The sequence below is a fragment of the Passer domesticus genome, chromosome 1 (assembly GCF_036417665.1).
Source record: "Passer domesticus isolate bPasDom1 chromosome 1, bPasDom1.hap1, whole genome shotgun sequence".
NCBI classification, from domain to species: Eukaryota; Metazoa; Chordata; class Aves; order Passeriformes; family Passeridae; genus Passer; species Passer domesticus.
Window position 1 is genome coordinate 33,002,082 of NC_087474.1, and position 17,588 is coordinate 33,019,669.

General features: G+C 50.0%; 1 protein-coding gene across 2 annotated transcripts; it reads right to left on the minus strand.

Moving 5' to 3' along the window:
• Positions 1-13,762: 13,762 nt before the first annotated feature.
• On the minus strand, positions 13,763-16,693 carry HOXA13 (homeobox A13). 2 transcript variants are annotated; one of them, XR_010351182.1, is made up of 3 exons: positions 15,919-16,693; positions 15,044-15,342; positions 13,763-14,878 (listed from the first exon to the last, which is right to left on the minus strand). XR_010351182.1 is itself a non-coding variant. In XM_064400847.1 (2 exons), the coding sequence occupies exons 1-2, from the start codon at positions 16,589-16,591 to the stop codon at positions 15,098-15,100; spliced, it is 918 nt and encodes a 305-aa protein (XP_064256917.1). In that variant the 5' UTR covers positions 16,592-16,693; the 3' UTR covers positions 13,763-15,097. The 2 variants fall into 2 exon arrangements, 1 of the variants encoding a protein (XP_064256917.1); XM_064400847.1 differs by having other exon boundaries at positions 13,763-15,342.
• Positions 16,694-17,588: the final 895 nt, after the last annotated feature.

Below are 17,588 nucleotides of genomic sequence, written 5' to 3' on the forward strand. Positions count from 1 at the left end.
AAGCGGATCCGCGAAGTAAGGGATGGGGAGACGTAGGCTGACGTGGAGAGCTCTCCCGGCGGCGGCGGGAGGTGCGGTCACGTGGCCCGACGTTGACATTGACGAGCGGCGGGCCCGGGCCCCGCTCCCTTTGTGGCCGTCGCAAAGGGGGAGAGCAACAGCTCGTCGCCAGCGCCCGGGGGCGAGCCCAGCGCAGGTTGGCCGGGCGGGAGCCCGGGGGGACACACTGCCGCCCTGCCACTGCCCCAGACTTAGCCGCCCCGGCCCCTGGCACCCTCTGGCTCTGGAGCAGAGAGGCTTATCAATCCCCCCCGGGGTTAGGTGAGACCTTTCTGTTTGTTTGTGCTGCGCTTGCTGGGGCGTTCGGCGGCTCGCTGGCAGGCTCCGAGAAGGAGGGCACCCTAGAGATGCACGCACGCTTTCTTGAGGAAAGCTGCATACGAGGAGGAGGAAAACGCTCCTGAAGAAACCGTCCTTCCCCCCTCCCCTTTTTTTTTCTCTCTCTTTTCCCCCCATTCTTTTTTTTTTTTTTTTTTTTTTTTGGGATCGGTTTGAGCTTTCCGTCCTCGCCCCTAAAAAAAAAAAAAAAAAAAAAGAAAAGAAAAAATAAAAAAAAGCCCTCACTCTTCAGGGTTTTTTCTGGAAACCTTACTAGGAAGAATGTGCCAGGGTCAAGTCTTTACTGATTTTCATGGTGAATAGATTACATGCTTGCATTCATGTTCACTTCCGAAGCGCTTAGTGTCTTCCTTCCCTTACTTACATATTAACCTTAAATACCCCGCGCGGCTTCAGCCAGGCTTTACTGGAGGTGGTTAACAATGTCGGGTCCCCAGGACGCAGGTTTCCCCTCCTCACCCTCTCCAAACCATCCCTTGCCTCAGTCGCAACGCCAGAAAGCCAGCAAGCCCTTTAGAGTGCAGACCACGGAGCTAAAGACTGTTTGCTGATCTCTCCGCCTCACTCTGCAACTAAACGCTTGGAAAACCAGTGGATATTGGGCTACCCCAGCTTGACAAATACTCCGAGTTTAATTGCCAGAAGCCCAGTTAAAATTATTTGACATACTGTTAACCCGTAGGAGCAAACTCGCCGTACCGAGATACTTTCCTTTTAGCTTTGTGTCGTCGCTGAAGGCTGACACCCAGGGAGACCTATTTTAAAAACCTGGTTAAACTTTTACTATTGTTGCATGAAAGGGATGATATAGAAAGCGGATTGTACAGGGCAGAGACGAAAAAGTACTTTTCTGCCAATAAAAATGCACACCCCTCCGAACGAGCAGAGCCAAAGAAAACACAGAAATACGCCAAAGAATACAGCACCTTTTGAGGCACGGACATCCCTAAGCTCTCGGAAAAAGTATTTTTTTGCTCTTCTGATGTTCGATTTCAGAAAAGAAATATCTGAGTTCCGGCTGGATTTTATCAAAATAGAAAAACAGAGTGGAAAACGGCTATTGTGGAGTCGGTGCTCTTAGGAAATCAGACGTAGTTCAAGATCCATGCCCCCGTGGACTTGGGAGGCTAGTGGAAGGGAAACGAAAATGTTAGGGAAATAATATTTGGATTTTCCCCCCCTCTTCCTCTGCAGTGCTGTGGAAGTATTTATATATCCGGAGAAAGTTCTCCAGTAAATTGTGGAGATCCTCGGTATTTAAATGTCAACATCGATTTGTTTATTTATTGCTTAGCTTATCGTAACCGACTCAATAACAAATCTAATCATGTTATGCAGAGAGAAAATATTCTCATTATGTATTTCCCCTACATTATAGTTAACTATTGCGTTTGAATTCAAGCTGTAAATTCAAGATTATCAAGTAATTACTTTGTAGTGGAGTAAACTAATTTATTAGCATTAATGTTTATATGCCTTTTTCTTATTTTACAAGGGTTACCGTTCACAAATCAAATGCTCTGGACGTATCCCTGTAATGAACTCTTTATTTTGGTTTGCTGCAAGAACTTCTTATGCTTACTGCACGTCTGTGAGCTGAACTTGAAATTAATGAATTAATCTTCCAGCTTGACATATTTGCTAGAAAGTGGATGGAAAGAGATTGCATGTCGTCAAAACCGCTAGCAGAAGACTGCAATGTCGTTTAGGGATTGTAAAAAGGTTTGGGGGCTTTCCCTCTCTCTCCCTCTTAATTTTTTTTTTTTTAACTTGAGGTGGGGAGGGGTGTGCCAGAGCTCTGGTTGGCTTTTTCCTTAACGCTGTAATTTTGCTCTCATTTACTTTCCCCCTAGTCTTTTGCGGGGGGTGGTCGTGGTGGGGTGGTGGGTGGAGTGGACTGGGGGGTCGGAAGCCCTCTTTTGGTGTCCGAACATTGGTTATTTTCCCTGTATACCCGCACCGTTCAATTCCGTCGATGAAAACCTCTCCCCACACCCTGCACACACGCAGACACTCCTCCCTTCGAACAAAAAGGAATGTATAAGGATTTCAGTGACTTTGAGATAACAAAGGCGCCACCATTGCCGAGCCTCGCCCCGCCTCTGTGTGATGGCAAACAAATTCTTGCACTTGTATTAGGGCTTTTAAGGCTATAATTGAACACGGCGCGTCTAGGGGAACCGAAAACAGTTCTAGACTGACCTGCGGTTTTATAGCACTTTGGCAGTCAACTTCAGCTTGTGTCAGAGCAGACATGACAGAGCTGCCCAGCACTAAGTCGCGGGACGCCACCTCCTCGGACTCACTGCAGCCGCCCTCTTGCATTTCAATAAATTTCAAACCTTGGGGCTAGGAATGGGGCGCGGAGCTGGCACAGGTTTGTATGGGGCTCTTGGCCGCTCCTCTCTGCAGCGGGGGCTGCGGCGCCGTGCGAGGCTCCGCCGTGCCAGAGGTCGGGGCTGCCTCTGGGAAACAAAGGGAAATTAAGGCAAGAAGGGCGAGAAGGCAACTGGAAACAGGCGTGTGTGTGCGTGGGTGTGCGTGTGTCTGGGCATATATGTGCTTGCACAGCATGCACACGTGCAGCCCCGATGCCTGCTTTTGAATCGCCGGAGCTCGCTCCCCCACCTCTCCAAACCAAGCAGCCTATTTCTCCTCAAGCGGGTTTGTAACGCAGGGGGAACCCCAAAACGCCTGCACAACAAGCGGGAAGGGTGATGGGGAAAACCGAGGGGGGCACAGCTCGTCTGGGAGCGAGCAGACACCCAAGGCACAGGCTGTTCTCTGCTTTATTTGCTGTTAAGTGAAACAAGAGATAATGTACGCTTAAAGTCCCGGAATGTGTGGGTAATTGCAGGGAGCCTGCTGTTAAGTTGCTGTGTTCAGCACAATTATCAATGTTGATTATTTGGTCTAATGTTGAATTGCTCTTTTAATACAGTAATTGGGACTTCCGCGTTGAGGAAGGGGGAAAACCGAGCCTTCCCCTCGCTAACCTCACTGAGAACAACATAAACAAAGGCAGGCATTTCGTTTGGAGAAGCAAAATGCATTCGTTACGCCTTCCCGTGTATTTCGACCGGATTAGAGAGGGTAAAACCGCTCTGAATTTGGAACCTCTGCTGCAGGACGGTTTTGCAAAGGAGAAGCGTGGCCAAGAGGTGGGGAGACTGTTACCCATAGCTAAGCTAAACAAAGGGAGGAGAAAAAAAGCTACATCTCTTCTTCTTTGGAGGAATATAAACAGAACTAGGACGCCTCGATAGTCTAGCTTTTACATATACAGATGGTGTGCAAGGGGAGCTGTTTAACTCACTACTGCTTCTCCAAAAGGTCAAGTTCTATTGTATCTAAATTGTTGTCTTTTTGTACCGGGCTTTGCTTGGAAAATATTTCAAGCCGACCATTTACCTTGCCAGTAGGGTGGGTGCCTCTAATTAACAGGAGGAACGTGTGCTAGAAGGAATTTGCGTCAAGACGAGCTAATTAAAATATTACAGGATCGCTGGCTTCAATCTCTGCTGCTTCTCTCGCACAGGGAGGGTGAGGGGTATTACGACTCGAGCAGAAGAAAATATCTAAGGAGTTAGGACAGTGTTTCGTAAAGCTGAGGGTTGGTTACAGTCTACAAAGGCTTGTTAGAAAAGCGTAACATTAGGGAATTTGAAATGTTGCTGCCAAAAAAAAAAAAAAAGCCCACCGTCTTTCCACCTTTACCAATGTAAATAGGGGCACAGGGCGATAATTCGTCGCAAAATTTGCCAGGAATTCAGCTTCAGAAAGACCAGAAAGACCTGCTGATTATTGGATTTTAAATAGCTCGGGCTCAGAAGTTCTTAAAAGGCATTTCTTTTCTGTTTGCCGTTTTGTCTGTTATGGAAAAAAGCTATATGTATACTTTTTTTTTTTTTTAACTAAATGTGTTTCCGTAAGATTGCAGTAGAATGAAGTGCTACAATAGCTAGCTAAATAATTTTAAATAATAGGTGAATTCTTGTATGTATTTGTATATGTGTATATATATATATATGAGATGGAAGCCCCGTACTGTGACATGGCTATTTATTTTCCAAAACGTGAGGCGGCGTGGTTGTGATTTTGCTAGGAAACTGCAGAATACGTGTAAAGAGAACGAGCAGATTTAAACAGATTCAATGTAATTCTGACCTTTTTTTTAACCACATTGCATTATTTCAGAGGCTTGAACACCTCAAAAGACTGCAGTCATCTGGGCTAGAATACTTCAGATTAATTTTTAATACAAATTAGCAAAATCCTTTCCTTTCCTTTGTCACTCTCTGTGTCTTTTTAAGTTGCTGAAATTAAAAAGGCGATTGTTTTTTTAGTTTTTTTTCTTTTTCCCCCCAACCAAGCCTCCCGTCTAGTTTTAATTTTAGGATTAAACAACTACGGACCTACAGAGTGTACTCGTTGCTGGCCACCAGTCATGATATTTTGCATCCCTATGAACATCTGAGGGTTCTCTGACTCTGATAATTGCAAGTAACTGAAATATTGCGGGTTTTTTCTTTTCTTTTCCTTTTTTTTTTTTTTTTTTCAGGAGAGAAAGCTACTTCTAGATAGAAAACTTCATGTTTCGGCAGCTATTCTCTTGCTCACCAGCAGCCAAACGATTTGCTGTCCTGACAGCCTCCCGGCGCCTTCCCAACGCGCGGGGAGTCTCTCACAATGTGTCTCCTCACCCCCCGGTTTCCCAGCCCAGAGCTCCAGGGTCTCGGGGCTCTGAACACCTCGAAAATGTTTATATTTACTGCTCGGAGCCTAGTTCCGAAAGACAATGCTGGCGGGTTTGGCAATAAGACGGTCGCAAGCAGAGGTTTTCTCACACCATGTAGTATATCAGAAATTGATTGACTGACGATGCTTCTATAAATGTCTCTTTTTCTCCCCTTGAACACTCTCGGAGTCTTTCCCAGCACAAGAAAACATACACACAATGACTTATTTCCCTCCCCCGTCTATCCAGACACAGGTGCAAGAGACTTTTAGCAAACTTAGTCTGCGGGAGAGGGGTGTCTAGAGCCAGCGGCGGGCTCTAAACTGGTGCGAAAGCAAATTTTCTTGGTTATAATGCGCCGGTACAGAAGAGCAGGCACTTTCCCCCCACTCCCACCCAGACCCACAAAGCGCCGTGTCGTTAGCACCGTTTGTAGTAAGCAGGTACCAGTCCCCTTTCGTCACAATGTATTTTATGAAGAATTAAGCAGAGCGGTTTAGGGAAACATCCCCAGTGATCCCTTGGAAGTGAGGTGCTAGTAATCGACAGTTATCCCTGCGGACGGCCATATCCCAGGCGATGTTCCCATGCAAAGTTCACCCGCAAACGAGAGTGCCGCTTTACTCTATCATTAAAAAGGAAAAAAAAAAAAAAAAGTCCGCCAAAACATTCCCGTGTCGACTTACATTTAAAAGTATTGCTAGAATCGATGCCTTGAACTTGACCTTAGATTTGTTAATCCAGGAAATATAGTCACTGAGAGGAAAAAAAATAATCCTATCGCGTTGCCTCTGGCAAAGGAGCATTTTCTGCATACCAATTCGGGATATAAACAAAGCACAAGAGCTATGAGATATATAATGTGCCCTCTAGATCAAGTCCAGAAAGCTACAGAAAGTGAAATGCCTCAACGCCGAGACCAGCCTGTCGTAGTTAGACTGTTTCTGAGATGCCGAGATCCACACTATGCCACAGAAATTCACGTCAAGGTAATTGACTGGGATTCTAAGCTAAATTGAATTTTATAGGATATAAGGTTCTCTCTAATGCACATTAAATTTTAACAATGATTTATAAAGGTATTTCAATTTTTTATTTAATTCTTTTGCCCAACTCGCCAAGAAACACATCAGATTTTACTGTACCACTGCTAACTTTATAGGAGAGCCTTATTCACATATCATGAAACCCACCGAACTAAAGACATTTCTTCATCAATTCTTGCTTTAGGGGGCGGGTACAGGAAGTATCGCTATACCGGGACTGTCAAATCAACGACTTCAAAGCTCCAACTTCATATTTTGATGGACTCTCAGAATTGTATTATAATTAAGGTACCTGTACTTGTGCAAACTTTATAGGAAGCTATTTGTATAACAAGGGCTTAAAGTACGTGCTGCAGTTTAGGATGCGATCATATGCCCATGTACAACTCAGCCAGCTCGTAAGGATCCTTTCTCGTCTCCTCTCTCATATGTACAGCAAAGATACCCATGCAAACAGCTCTTCCTCTAAGCCTAACATGGCTGCTCTTGCCTATGCCCGGGTGGGAGCCCGCTCACTGTCCCGCTCGTTTCCCTTTCCCGACTTTTCAACAAATGACGATTCTAATATCAGTCCTTTCAGAAATCGAGTCTCAAAAGCATGACGGGTCCACATTGCAGTGCCCCAGTGAAATTGGGCAGAACGTCCAGAATGGGACCAGGCGAAGGGTGGCTGCTAATCGCTCTTTCTCTTTCGGTTTTATTTTCCCATCAAATGTTCATACAGCACAGTGTTTAGAAATCCTCACATATTTAAATGTAAACCAGCCACTATCTGTAGACGAAGTCCATGCGAGATTGCTTTGTATCAAAAACCACATTTTTTCCCTTTTTTTTTTTTCTCTTGCCTACCCGAAGGCATTTCGAAGCCAGGATGGAAATAACCCGCTTTTTCATTACTCTTCACCCAAGCCGACCATATAGGTCGTTTTATACGATCGGGAATAAATGAAAGCAATTTGCTTAGTGCGTTCAAATCAAGGCGATTACGACGAAATTCAGATTAATTAAAACTGACAGGTTACAATGCCCGGCTGGCATTTTTCTCTCTAGATACACACAAACAATGGCGAAAAGCAGACCGGTTAAACATCCTTCCCCATATTTCTTCCACACACAGCCGTCCACCCTCCTCCCCGGCACTTGAATGATTAAAATAATTTCAGAGGCGAGTACACAGGAATAAAACAACCGGGGATAAAAACCAGGAGACGCTTTTCCATGCAGCCTGACCCAGCTCTGCAGTACAGCACGGCGCTGCACAAAGCCAAACAACCAGCAGCTCTGTCTGCGAGTCTGCTCTCGTCCTGGGCTCTGACCCCAGCCTCTCCTGGCCCACTTTCCTGCCAAGAGACCTCTTTGCTTCCCACCTATGCTAGAGAGGAAAGCAGCATCCCTGGGGAAGGTGGAGCCGGCACCCAAGCTAGGAGAAACAGTCTTACTTTTCTCAACTGGCTCTCCGGCTCTATTAGCACCAGCTCAGGCAGCCGCCTGCCCCCAGGTCCCCGCAGGAGAAGCGGCACTTCGGCCTCAAACACCGTGGGAGACACGGAGTGGGGCGGCTGGGTGGGCTGGGGGGGGAGCAGGGGCCTGGGAAACTCTCCACAAAGGCCTCCCGAATGACTTCGCTCCAGTCATGCAGGGGGCTCTCTGCGAGGGGACCGGGTGGGTGTTTGCTGTTGGCTTGTTTGCTTAGTTCACCACCGAGCAGGGAGAGAGGAGAGACATTGAGCCGCCTCCAGGAAGAGCACGAAAATCTTACCCCAGCATCCAGAAGTGTCTCGCCTGTGCAAAAATATATCCCCACGGAGACTGACAGTTCTAGGATCCCGCGCTGGGCTGTAGATCTCCAGTTCAGTGAGGATGGATTGCATATTTTTTGGTTTCCTCTCTTACAGATTAAATACACACGGTCCACCAAACACTTCTTCTCGATTTTTCAGTGTCTTGGGTTGTTGTTGATGTAGGGGTTTATATTTTTTTTTTGTTCTAGTTGTTGTTGGTTTGCCTTTGGATGGAGAGGAATCTAGCCACTGGGGCACACCGTCCTTCCTGCCAGCTTCAGGCAAAATGCAGCGATATCACAGGCTAATGACGATTATTGCTATTATTATTACTACTACTATTATAGCTATTTTTTCCCCCTCTCTCTCTTCCCCCCCCCCGCCCTCTCTCTCTCTGTTTCTCTCCTGGTCCCTTAGGATTTCCGATGGCGATTTGCACACAAGGTGGTAGCGGGAGGCTAAAATGCTGTCTAATTCCACGGATTCCCATCGCACGAGTAGGAGAAATAAAATTAAAAAAAAAAAAAAAAGAAAAGAAAGAAAAAGTCCCAGTGTTTTTGATCACGAGACACCCGGCCGTTCCTCCCCAGTACACCCCGGGTCACAGTACAGTAATGACCGTGGGTTGTGCGTTGTAGGACTTGACCTTTCCTACGTAGAAGAGGGCGCTTTACGCTAAGGGGAGGGAAGGGAGGGGGAAGCGGCGGGAGGAAGAGAGATGCTCTCTTTGGGGATGTTTAATCACAGTTCAGATCTAGGAACGGGCAAAGCTTCTGCCTTGCAGTACGCCATGTTGAAGCTATTCACTGGAGGAAAAAAAAATATTCTTTTTGGGGGTGCGGGGGCGGGAAGGAGGCCGAAGGGAGGAGGATAGCCTTAATGAACATTAGCATTTCGTACCCTAGTTCATGAATCAACTACATTCAAGGGGGAGGGGGCCCAGGGGCAGGGAAAGGCTCACGGCGTGGCCAGAACACCCGCGGCCGGACCCCCGCAGACGCGGCCGGGGCGCATGGGCCCGTCCGGCACCCACCGCCCCACATTCCCCTCGGCCCCCCTGGAAAATCCACCCCCTGGTTCCCTCCCCCTCTTCCTTTTGGACTCCTTTAAGGGCCGAGAGTGCGCAAGGACTTCTCTTCAGATCCTCATGATAGCGCATTGAAACGCATCTAAATGTTATGAATGGCGACAAACGGCCTTTTAGCGCCTGCCAATATTTTTTTTGTATTAAACGCTGTCTTGATTTTATTGCTAATGCTGCCCACGGAGAATGCTGAAATGCACCAGGAATGGGATTTTATTTACGTCGTAGATATTTTTAATGTATAGGCTAGAGACCGAGATTCTTACCCGTTCTCTCAGACATATATATATATATGTATATACACACACATTTATATATATATTAACTCGTTTTTCTGGAAGTAACAGGCGATTTCCCTAACATTTCAACACTGAGGACAACATTCCAGGGTATTTAAACTGGAATTTTTCTGAGCAAAAGGCAGACGAAAAAAAAATAGATTTAGAGTTATTCTTTTTCGGAAATATGCTCCTGTCAAGGTTTATTTCCCATAGCAAACCACCTTTGCTACTGCCAAGTGCTCTAGGCGGGGATAGATTAAATACCAGATTATTCTCTGGGTGGGAAAAAGTGTAGTATTTGTTATACCTGTCTGTCCATATCAAAGACATAAGGACATTTTCTGCCCATGGGAAAACTGGGGGACCCACGACGCCAAGAATCAGGCGATTATAAACTAACATTTCCAGACACTGGGAATTAAAATGTATGTCTCTGAATCCAAGACTGGAAGTGAACAACGTGGAGATTGAAGTGAAACTGATTTTTTTTTTTGTCTTTAATTATATTGTGCGTTTTGCGCTAGGAATGGAATGGTGCTCTGATATTAGTGCTCCCATAAATACACTAAATATACAGTAATAGCAATAGCTTGCTCCCTCTGTCCCTTGCATCTCTCTCCACATCTGCTAAAATATTATACCTAACATTCTTGATTCAAGGGAAGCTGAGAAAATAAAGACTGTACGATGTTTACATACGTTTTGGTTTTCAGTTTTGTGTTTCTTTTCCTTCCAAATCCTTCTTCCGGCATATTTTCTTAACGTTTGCAAATAAAACTCCTTGCACACGTAACTCTACACAGTAATCCCGGCACAGTAAGTTCCCTACCACCATTTTAAAACATTCTCTGTAACGCGGGGAGTATAAATAATAATTCTCTTTGAGACGTGTGCAAGGACGGACGTCGTGAATTAATGTATCACGTTGCTTAATTATTTTCGTTGGTGATAATATTCACTTGTAAAACGTATTAGGGATGTGTTTTAGGACTCTGGCGGCAGATTGGTGAGAGGGGAATATGTAGTACAACAGCAATTTGTACTTGAAAATGTATGTGCCAACAGCTTTTGGACGGTAAATGAAGGCAATAAATAACGTGAACACACACACACCTACGTGCCCGCTCTCCCCCACGCTCCGAGGCCGCGTCTACCCGGCAAAGGGAGATGGAGGGAGATGGAGGGAGATGGAGGGAGATGGAGGGAGATGGAGGGATGGAGGCGCGGGGGACTGCGTGGGCGCAGCCGTGGATAGGCAGACACGCGGGACGACAGAAGCGAGGGCAGGAGTGCACGCAAGGCCCGCGGAGAGTGGATCTTTCGTGACTCGGAAGGCGGCAGACGCCACCGTCTTGGTGCCCCGAGCGGCCGCACGGCCGCCGAGTGCTCCCCCGGCCGCCTCCGCTCCCCTCGGCTGCCTCTTCTCGGTGCCCTGCACAGCCAGGCACGGGGCTCCCTGTCTTTGCTCACCTGATCCAGCCCCTCGCACAGTGCGATGTTTCTCCGGAGGAGGCTCGGGCCGAGCCCGGAGGAGGAGGAGGAGGAGGAGGAGGAGGAGGCAGCGGCTCGGCTCGGAGCGGCCTCCCCGCGGCAGCGGCCGCCGCCCGCCCGAGGCTTTGGGGGAGACACCCCGGTGGGTGGGGGGCTCCGTCGCTGGGCTGGGGTGCTGCTTCCCTGCCGGGGACTCTCCGCTGCAGGGCCGGGAAACATGACCTGCTCGTCCTGCTAGAGCCTAGGAGAGCCTCGATGCTGACTTACATGGTAGCAGGGGTCGGATCCAAAATGTTACCTTACTCCTGCCAGCGATCGCGAGTCAAACGCTCCCCGTTTTACCCTGTGAAATATATACGCGGCTGAGCTATTTGAACAGTAGTGGGAATTTAAATTCGCTAATCCACAGTCAGTCTTGAAATGCTTAGCAAATTTGAACGGTAGGTAGTTCAGTGCGAAAACATAATCTTCAAATGCTAGTTCCGATTAAAAGTTACCTTTAAAAAAACCCCAAAAAACCAAACCAAACAAAAAACCCAAAACAAAATTTAAAAAGACCCCCACAAACAAATAAAACCCCAAAACCTGCAATTATACTAATGTCGGCCGTGTTCCCATTGTGGGCTTCTTTCAAGGCGTCCCTGAATTGTATCCCTCCGGGGCAAGGTCTGAAAATAGAAGATCCTGACTAAGGTAAGCAGGATTCAGTCCTCTGTATCACCCCCAGCTCCGACTTGAAGTAAATATAATTTGCGGCGTCTCATGCAATAATTACACAGGCTGCGAAATGGCACAGGTTAGGAAATACAACGAAATAAACAAAATTATTCATTCAGAGGAAGAACAAGTGTAATTCACTAGTGGCCGTCTGCGGGCAATTTCTCTCCTTCAGCAGAAAACGTCGCAAGCAGACGGTGGAAAGGCGGCTGTGCGGTGCCCGCAGCCGAGGCAGACAGCCCGTGGGCAGCAGGTACAGCCGGTGGGACACAGGTCCCCGGCGCCAGTCCCCAGCCCCAGCCCTTCGAGCAGGGTATCAGGGCTTCCCGCAGCTAGAACAGCTCCAGCGCGGACTTTCCTGCCTGCTCCAGCCCCGCTGAAAATCCCAGGCCGTGGGGATACCGCGGGGTTCCTGGAGTCTACCGGCTCCCCCGTGATTCCCCACGCCCGTGGGCAGCCCAAGGCCCTGCCCGCCGTGGGCGGGTGTGGTTGAGCCCCTGGATCTTTACCCGTGGTCCTCGCACGGTGTCGCAGGCCGGGTGCTTGTCACAGGGGGCCGACACGCTGTCACCCCGAAGCACAACCGAACCGCATGGTCTGGGAACCGCCTGCCAATAATGTGACACTCCTAGGCTATTTTCGCAGCAGGATGGGATTTCTCGCTCAGAAATTCCCTGACCGGCCTCAGAAGGGATGCATCCAAAATTCCCACGCTCCGCGGCCGCGGGTTTCCCGCGGCCTGAGAAACCACAGGGCTTCGCAGCCCGAGAAACCACAGCGGTTCACAGCCCTGCGCGGCCGCACACGGTGGGAAGGGTAAAATCCCGAAAGTAGGGCAAAGCCCCCGACACGAAAACCTCCTGGAAAATAAATCCCGCTCCTGCAGGTAGTTTTCATGTCAGTTATTGCACGAACGCGTTACAGTCAGATCTGAGGGACGGAAATCGCTCTGCGCTGATCCCCGCAGAGGTGGGTCCTTTTGAATTTCAGAAATGTAAGGCTAGAAGCGCCCAGCGAGCGCGGCATATGATACCCTCTAAATGTACCGTAAAGGTTCCCCAATAGCTCTAATTAGAGCTACAGACCACCGCAGGAGACAGGCGGCCAAAGCAAACTTCTCTTTGTGGCCGACCAAAGTCGCCCTCCACTCACGATCCCGGCCGGCCTGCGGCTCCTCGCACGGCACCGGCATCCCTCAGCGGGGCACCGGCTGGGCACCGCGTCAGCTCCGCCGCTGCCCGGTCAGAGACAGAGACAGACAGACAGAGCACGGGAAGCGCAGCCTGCTCGGCGCTGTACGTCCCGAGGCGCTGTACGGAGCCGTGCGCGGTCGGGCGGTGCCGGCGGGGCCGGGATGCGGCCGGGCCGGGATGCGGCCGTGTCGGGATGCTGCGGGGCCGGGATGAGGCCGGGATAAGGCCGTGCCGGGATGCTGCGGGGCCGGGATGCTGCGGGGCCGGGATGCTGCGGGGCCGGGATGCTGCGGGGCCGGGATGAGGCCGTGCCGGGATGAGGCCGGGATAAGGCCGTGCCGGGATGAGGCCGTACCGGGATGAGGCCGTGCCGGGATGAGGCCGTGCCGGGATGAGGCCGTGCCGGGATGAGGCCGTGCCGGGATAAGGCCGTGCCGGGATGAGGCCGTGCCGGGATGAGGCCGTGCCGGGATGCTGCGGGGCCGGGATGAGGCCGTGCCGGGACGCTGCGCGGGCGCGGCCAGGTGCGGACGCCACCCCGCGCTGGCCACGAGGTGGCGCTGTCGGCCCGCGGATGCTGCCGGCGCCCGGAGCTGTCAAAAGTCAAGGTCACAAATCGGCTTTTCCCCCTCAAGGTCAAGGTTTCGGGCCTTGCCCGGCCTGTCATCGCCGCGCAGCCCCCCCACCTCCCCGCGGAGGCACGGGCAGGCCGGGCAGCGCGCCCCCAGCCCGCGGGCCGGCCGCCGGCCTCCATTTCCCGGCGAGGGCTGCGGCGCTGCGCTCGCACCGTCCTGCTCTTCCACCCCCCGTCCCCCAGCGCGGCTGCAAAACCACCGTTCAACATTAGCGAAACATTTATAGTTTAGGAAGGCCGGTTATCAGGCGTGCCTGCCCGCAGATAAACACCGCCAAGAAAAATAAGACAAAATCCACCATCTACACAAAAGATACATACTGAAAGACAACAGTATTATAATTATAAGACAGATGCATTATATTTTTCTATTAAATGCGCATAGGAGTGGAAAAAAATGAAGAGTATTTCCTTCAGGTTTTATTACAGTGACTATTTTATTAACAGTATTAATACTACTATACTTCTACACGTCATGGGTTTTCATTTTTCAGTAGAAATATATAAAAAAAAGGGTGCATAAGTACATTTTCACAGTGCGCTGATTTTTTTTATTTACAAGATAGCTTCTTATAGTGAATAAAAACAAAATAATGTGCTGGTTGAAATAACTGATTGGATTAAAAGGTGCTGTAAAAAGAATCCCTAAACATTCTACTGCGGCCTCAAAACAGACAGTAAACAAGGAGAAACGACTAATTACTTATAGATCAAATATAGATTACATAAATCAAAATATTTCTGGGAAAAAAAAAATGTATTTCAGTTCAAAGTTCTTGGGTATTTTTTCCCAGGCCATTTTTTTTTCTACTGTAAAGAAATGCCAATATTCAAATATTAAAAATTTCCGGGGACTTAGAATATTAATTATTGACGATTATTTCACGTTTAAAATAGGCAGAGTCCTTTAAAATGTATCTATTGTATGGTCTGCAGGAGAAAAAAATAAAATTAAAACCCCCAAACAGACAAAAACCCCCAGTTTAGATGACAAGAATTCATCTGTGGAAAACAAAAAATAAAACCGAAAGACATCTCCAAGCAAATATTTTCCTTTCTATCCTCACTAATTTGCGATGTTTAAATTTACTATCAAGATAGATCCTCCACAGAACTTCCTTCATTACTGATGTCTCTGAAATCCTTATTCAGTACCTTCGAGGTTTATTATTACTTTTTTGACAATAAATGCATTGCTTAAAAACATACAGTAATTGTAATTGTTTCACTATGGTTTACCTGAGCAGTCATTCAACATACAGTTTGGATTGCAATGGAAGAAAACCAGATCATGTGTCCACATCGACCTCCTCACGTTAACCAGCTCTCGCTTCGTGGCCACGAAGAGTCTTCTTTCCAATAGTAGGGTCTTAGAAATATTTACAAGTTTCTCAGAAAATCGTGTCTAATTGAAAGTGTATCTCTCGGAGCTGGCCTTGTGGGCTGTACAGTCTGTCAGTGATACTGGCTGGCTGTTTGGGATTTCAGGAGAACTGTCAGTTTTCACCATTTTGCTACAGCAATATTAAAAAAAAAAAAAAAAAGAAAAAAAAAAGGAAGAAGAATAAGAAAGAAAGGCTATAATTCCAAAGATACAGATCTCTTGTTCTGAAAGAAGAGGTTCATTGTCTTTTCTCTTTTTAATTATTATTAATAATTACTTTAATCTGAACACACACACAAAAAAAGAAGTTCTGAAACTCTTGAATTGCTGCTTCTCCATTTTTAATCCATTAACTGGTAGTCTTCAATTTGTTGATCACTTTTTTCTCTTTGACCCTTCTGTTCTGGAACCAAATTGTGACCTGTCTCTCTGATAGATTTGTAGTCGCCGATATCCTCCTCCTCTTGTCTTTGGTTATGAATTTATTTGTAGCATATTCCCTTTCGAGTTCTTTTAACTGGACCTTTGTGTAAGGCACTCGTTTCTTTCTTCCACGTCTGTACGAGTTGGCATCCGAGGGATGAGAAACGACGTCTGGAACAGAAAAACCATGCAGGGAAGCGTTAGAAAATCGCTCGAACCGGCTAGGACATCTTCAAGAGGCACAAGGACTAGGGTTAGAGCACACTCCTCCGCCTGCCCCGCTGGGTTTAGCTAGTAAAGCCCGGCTCAGCACTGGGGACTCCTCTTTCCCGGCCGCCGCAGACAGCTTTTAGGCAGGGAAAGGCTCATTTCTGTCAGACAGACAAATAATAACAAACCCACGTAGCCCGGCCAGGGACTCCGGGAAGGACCGAGAGGGGCTACAGAGATTTACACAGCTCGCTTACTTCGTGCTCTATGGAAAACAACACCACAGCCCTTCCCGCGGCCCTTTTCAGCTGTTTCCTCTCCCGGGAATGTGCCGTGCGCCCGCGGGGGGCAGGGGGCGGCACCGGTGCCGGTCCAGCATGTGCGGACCGGGCCGGGATGGGACCGGGGACGGCGGGCGGGACGGCGAAGGGCCGGCCCGGGGCGGGTTATCGGGGAGCCCTGCCGGCGGGATACCCGGGAGAGGCGAGCGGGGCAGGATGAAAAGGAGAGACAGGGGGAGCCATGCAGGTGTATTACCCGGGAGAGTGGATTTCCAGAGGTGAGGCGGCTGGCTCTGCTCCTTGGGGCAGTACACTTGCCCGTTCCAGCCGTTCGTGATGGCCCAAGGCTGGTAGCTGTCCATGGGGAGGAGGGGGTCGTGGCGCGGCTCGCCGGGGCCGCCGATGGCGGGCACCACGGGCATATCCAGATAACCGGGCACCGGCTGGTAGGGCCCGGCGGCGTAGCCCTGGTAGAAGGCGAACTCCTTGGCCCGCGACGTGAACTCCTCGCCGGAGACCGAGGTGTCCATGTACTTGTCGGCGAAGGTGGAGGCGGGCTGGGCGCAGGACTTGATGGCGTTGTGGTGGGTCATGCGACAGGGGTAGTAGCCGCTGCCGAAGTAGCCGTAGGGCAGCGCGGCGCCGGAGGAGCTCTGCACGGCGGCGGAGCAGGGGCTGCACTGCTTGACAGCGGGCTCGGCCATGCCGGCGGCGGGGGCCTCGCTGGAGGTGTAGGCGGCGGCGCTGGGGGCGGCCAGGGGCGCGGGGTGAGCCATCAGGTTGCGGCAGGGGTTGGCCGCCGCCGCCGCCGCGAAGTTGCTGCCGGCGTGAAACCCGTCCATGTTCTTATTGATCTCATCCAGGCTGTTGTCGTAGAGGAACATGACGGGCTCGATCCAGCGGGGGTGGAGGAGCACGGAGGCTGTCATAGCCCGCTCCGCATTGAGACTAGTGGCTCTTTTTTAAAAGCCCCAAAGACTGAAAAAAGAGATACTCAATCTCCGGGACTTGACCAGGGCTGACGCGCCAGCGTCGCGCCAGGCCGGCCCTCATTGGCCCGCCCGCCCCCACGTGATATGCAAAGCAGCTGATAAACATCTGAGGGAATAAAGTGGAGATAATTAAATAACGCAATCAGCGCGCGGGGCCGGGTCCCGGCCCGGGGCGCGGGCACGGGTGCGGGCGCGGTCCCGCCGCCGCCGCTGCGCGGGACGAGGGCGCCGGGGGCGGGGGGGGGAGGACCGCCCGTCCCTTCTCCTTCCCTCCCTCCCTTCCTCCCTCCGGCCCTCCCTCGCCACCGAGGCGTGAGCTTTTTGGCCCCGTTGTTGCCGCGGCGCACCCCCCGAGGTGCGGGGCTCCCCTTGGCACCCCGCCTGGTCTCTCCTTGCGCCGCTTTCCTTGAGCCCTCCCCGCCCCGAGCGCCGCGGAAACCCCGGAGGCCTCCCCTCGTCCCGGGGGGAAGATGAGCCGCACCCCTTCTACCCCTTCCTCCGCCGCTCTGAGCCGCCGCCTCTCCCCGGGGAGCGCTGGCGGGGCCCCGTCCGGGTGAGGCGGAGAGCCCACGGCAAGCTGAGGGAGGAGAATCGTTCCTCGGGCGCAGCGCTGGGACACATAAGGCTGTCGAAACGGAGCCTCCCGGGGTCTTTTCTGGGTGTTTTCCTCCTTCCTTCCCGCCCGTCGAAAGCCCAAGACCCATCTCGCTCCTCTCGCCACAAAGTCTCAGAAGTCAGATAAGAGGAACTGACGGGGAAATCCCCATTTTATTTATTATTATCTTTTAGGAAGGTCTTGGGAAGCGGGAGAGTTAAGTGGATATTCATCGTGATACAGCTGTATTATTTGTTGCCGTAATAATAAAACCTTGGGCCTACGATTCGATTTGAATCTTTTTCGGCTGTAAAATATCACGTCGGCTTGCATGGTGTA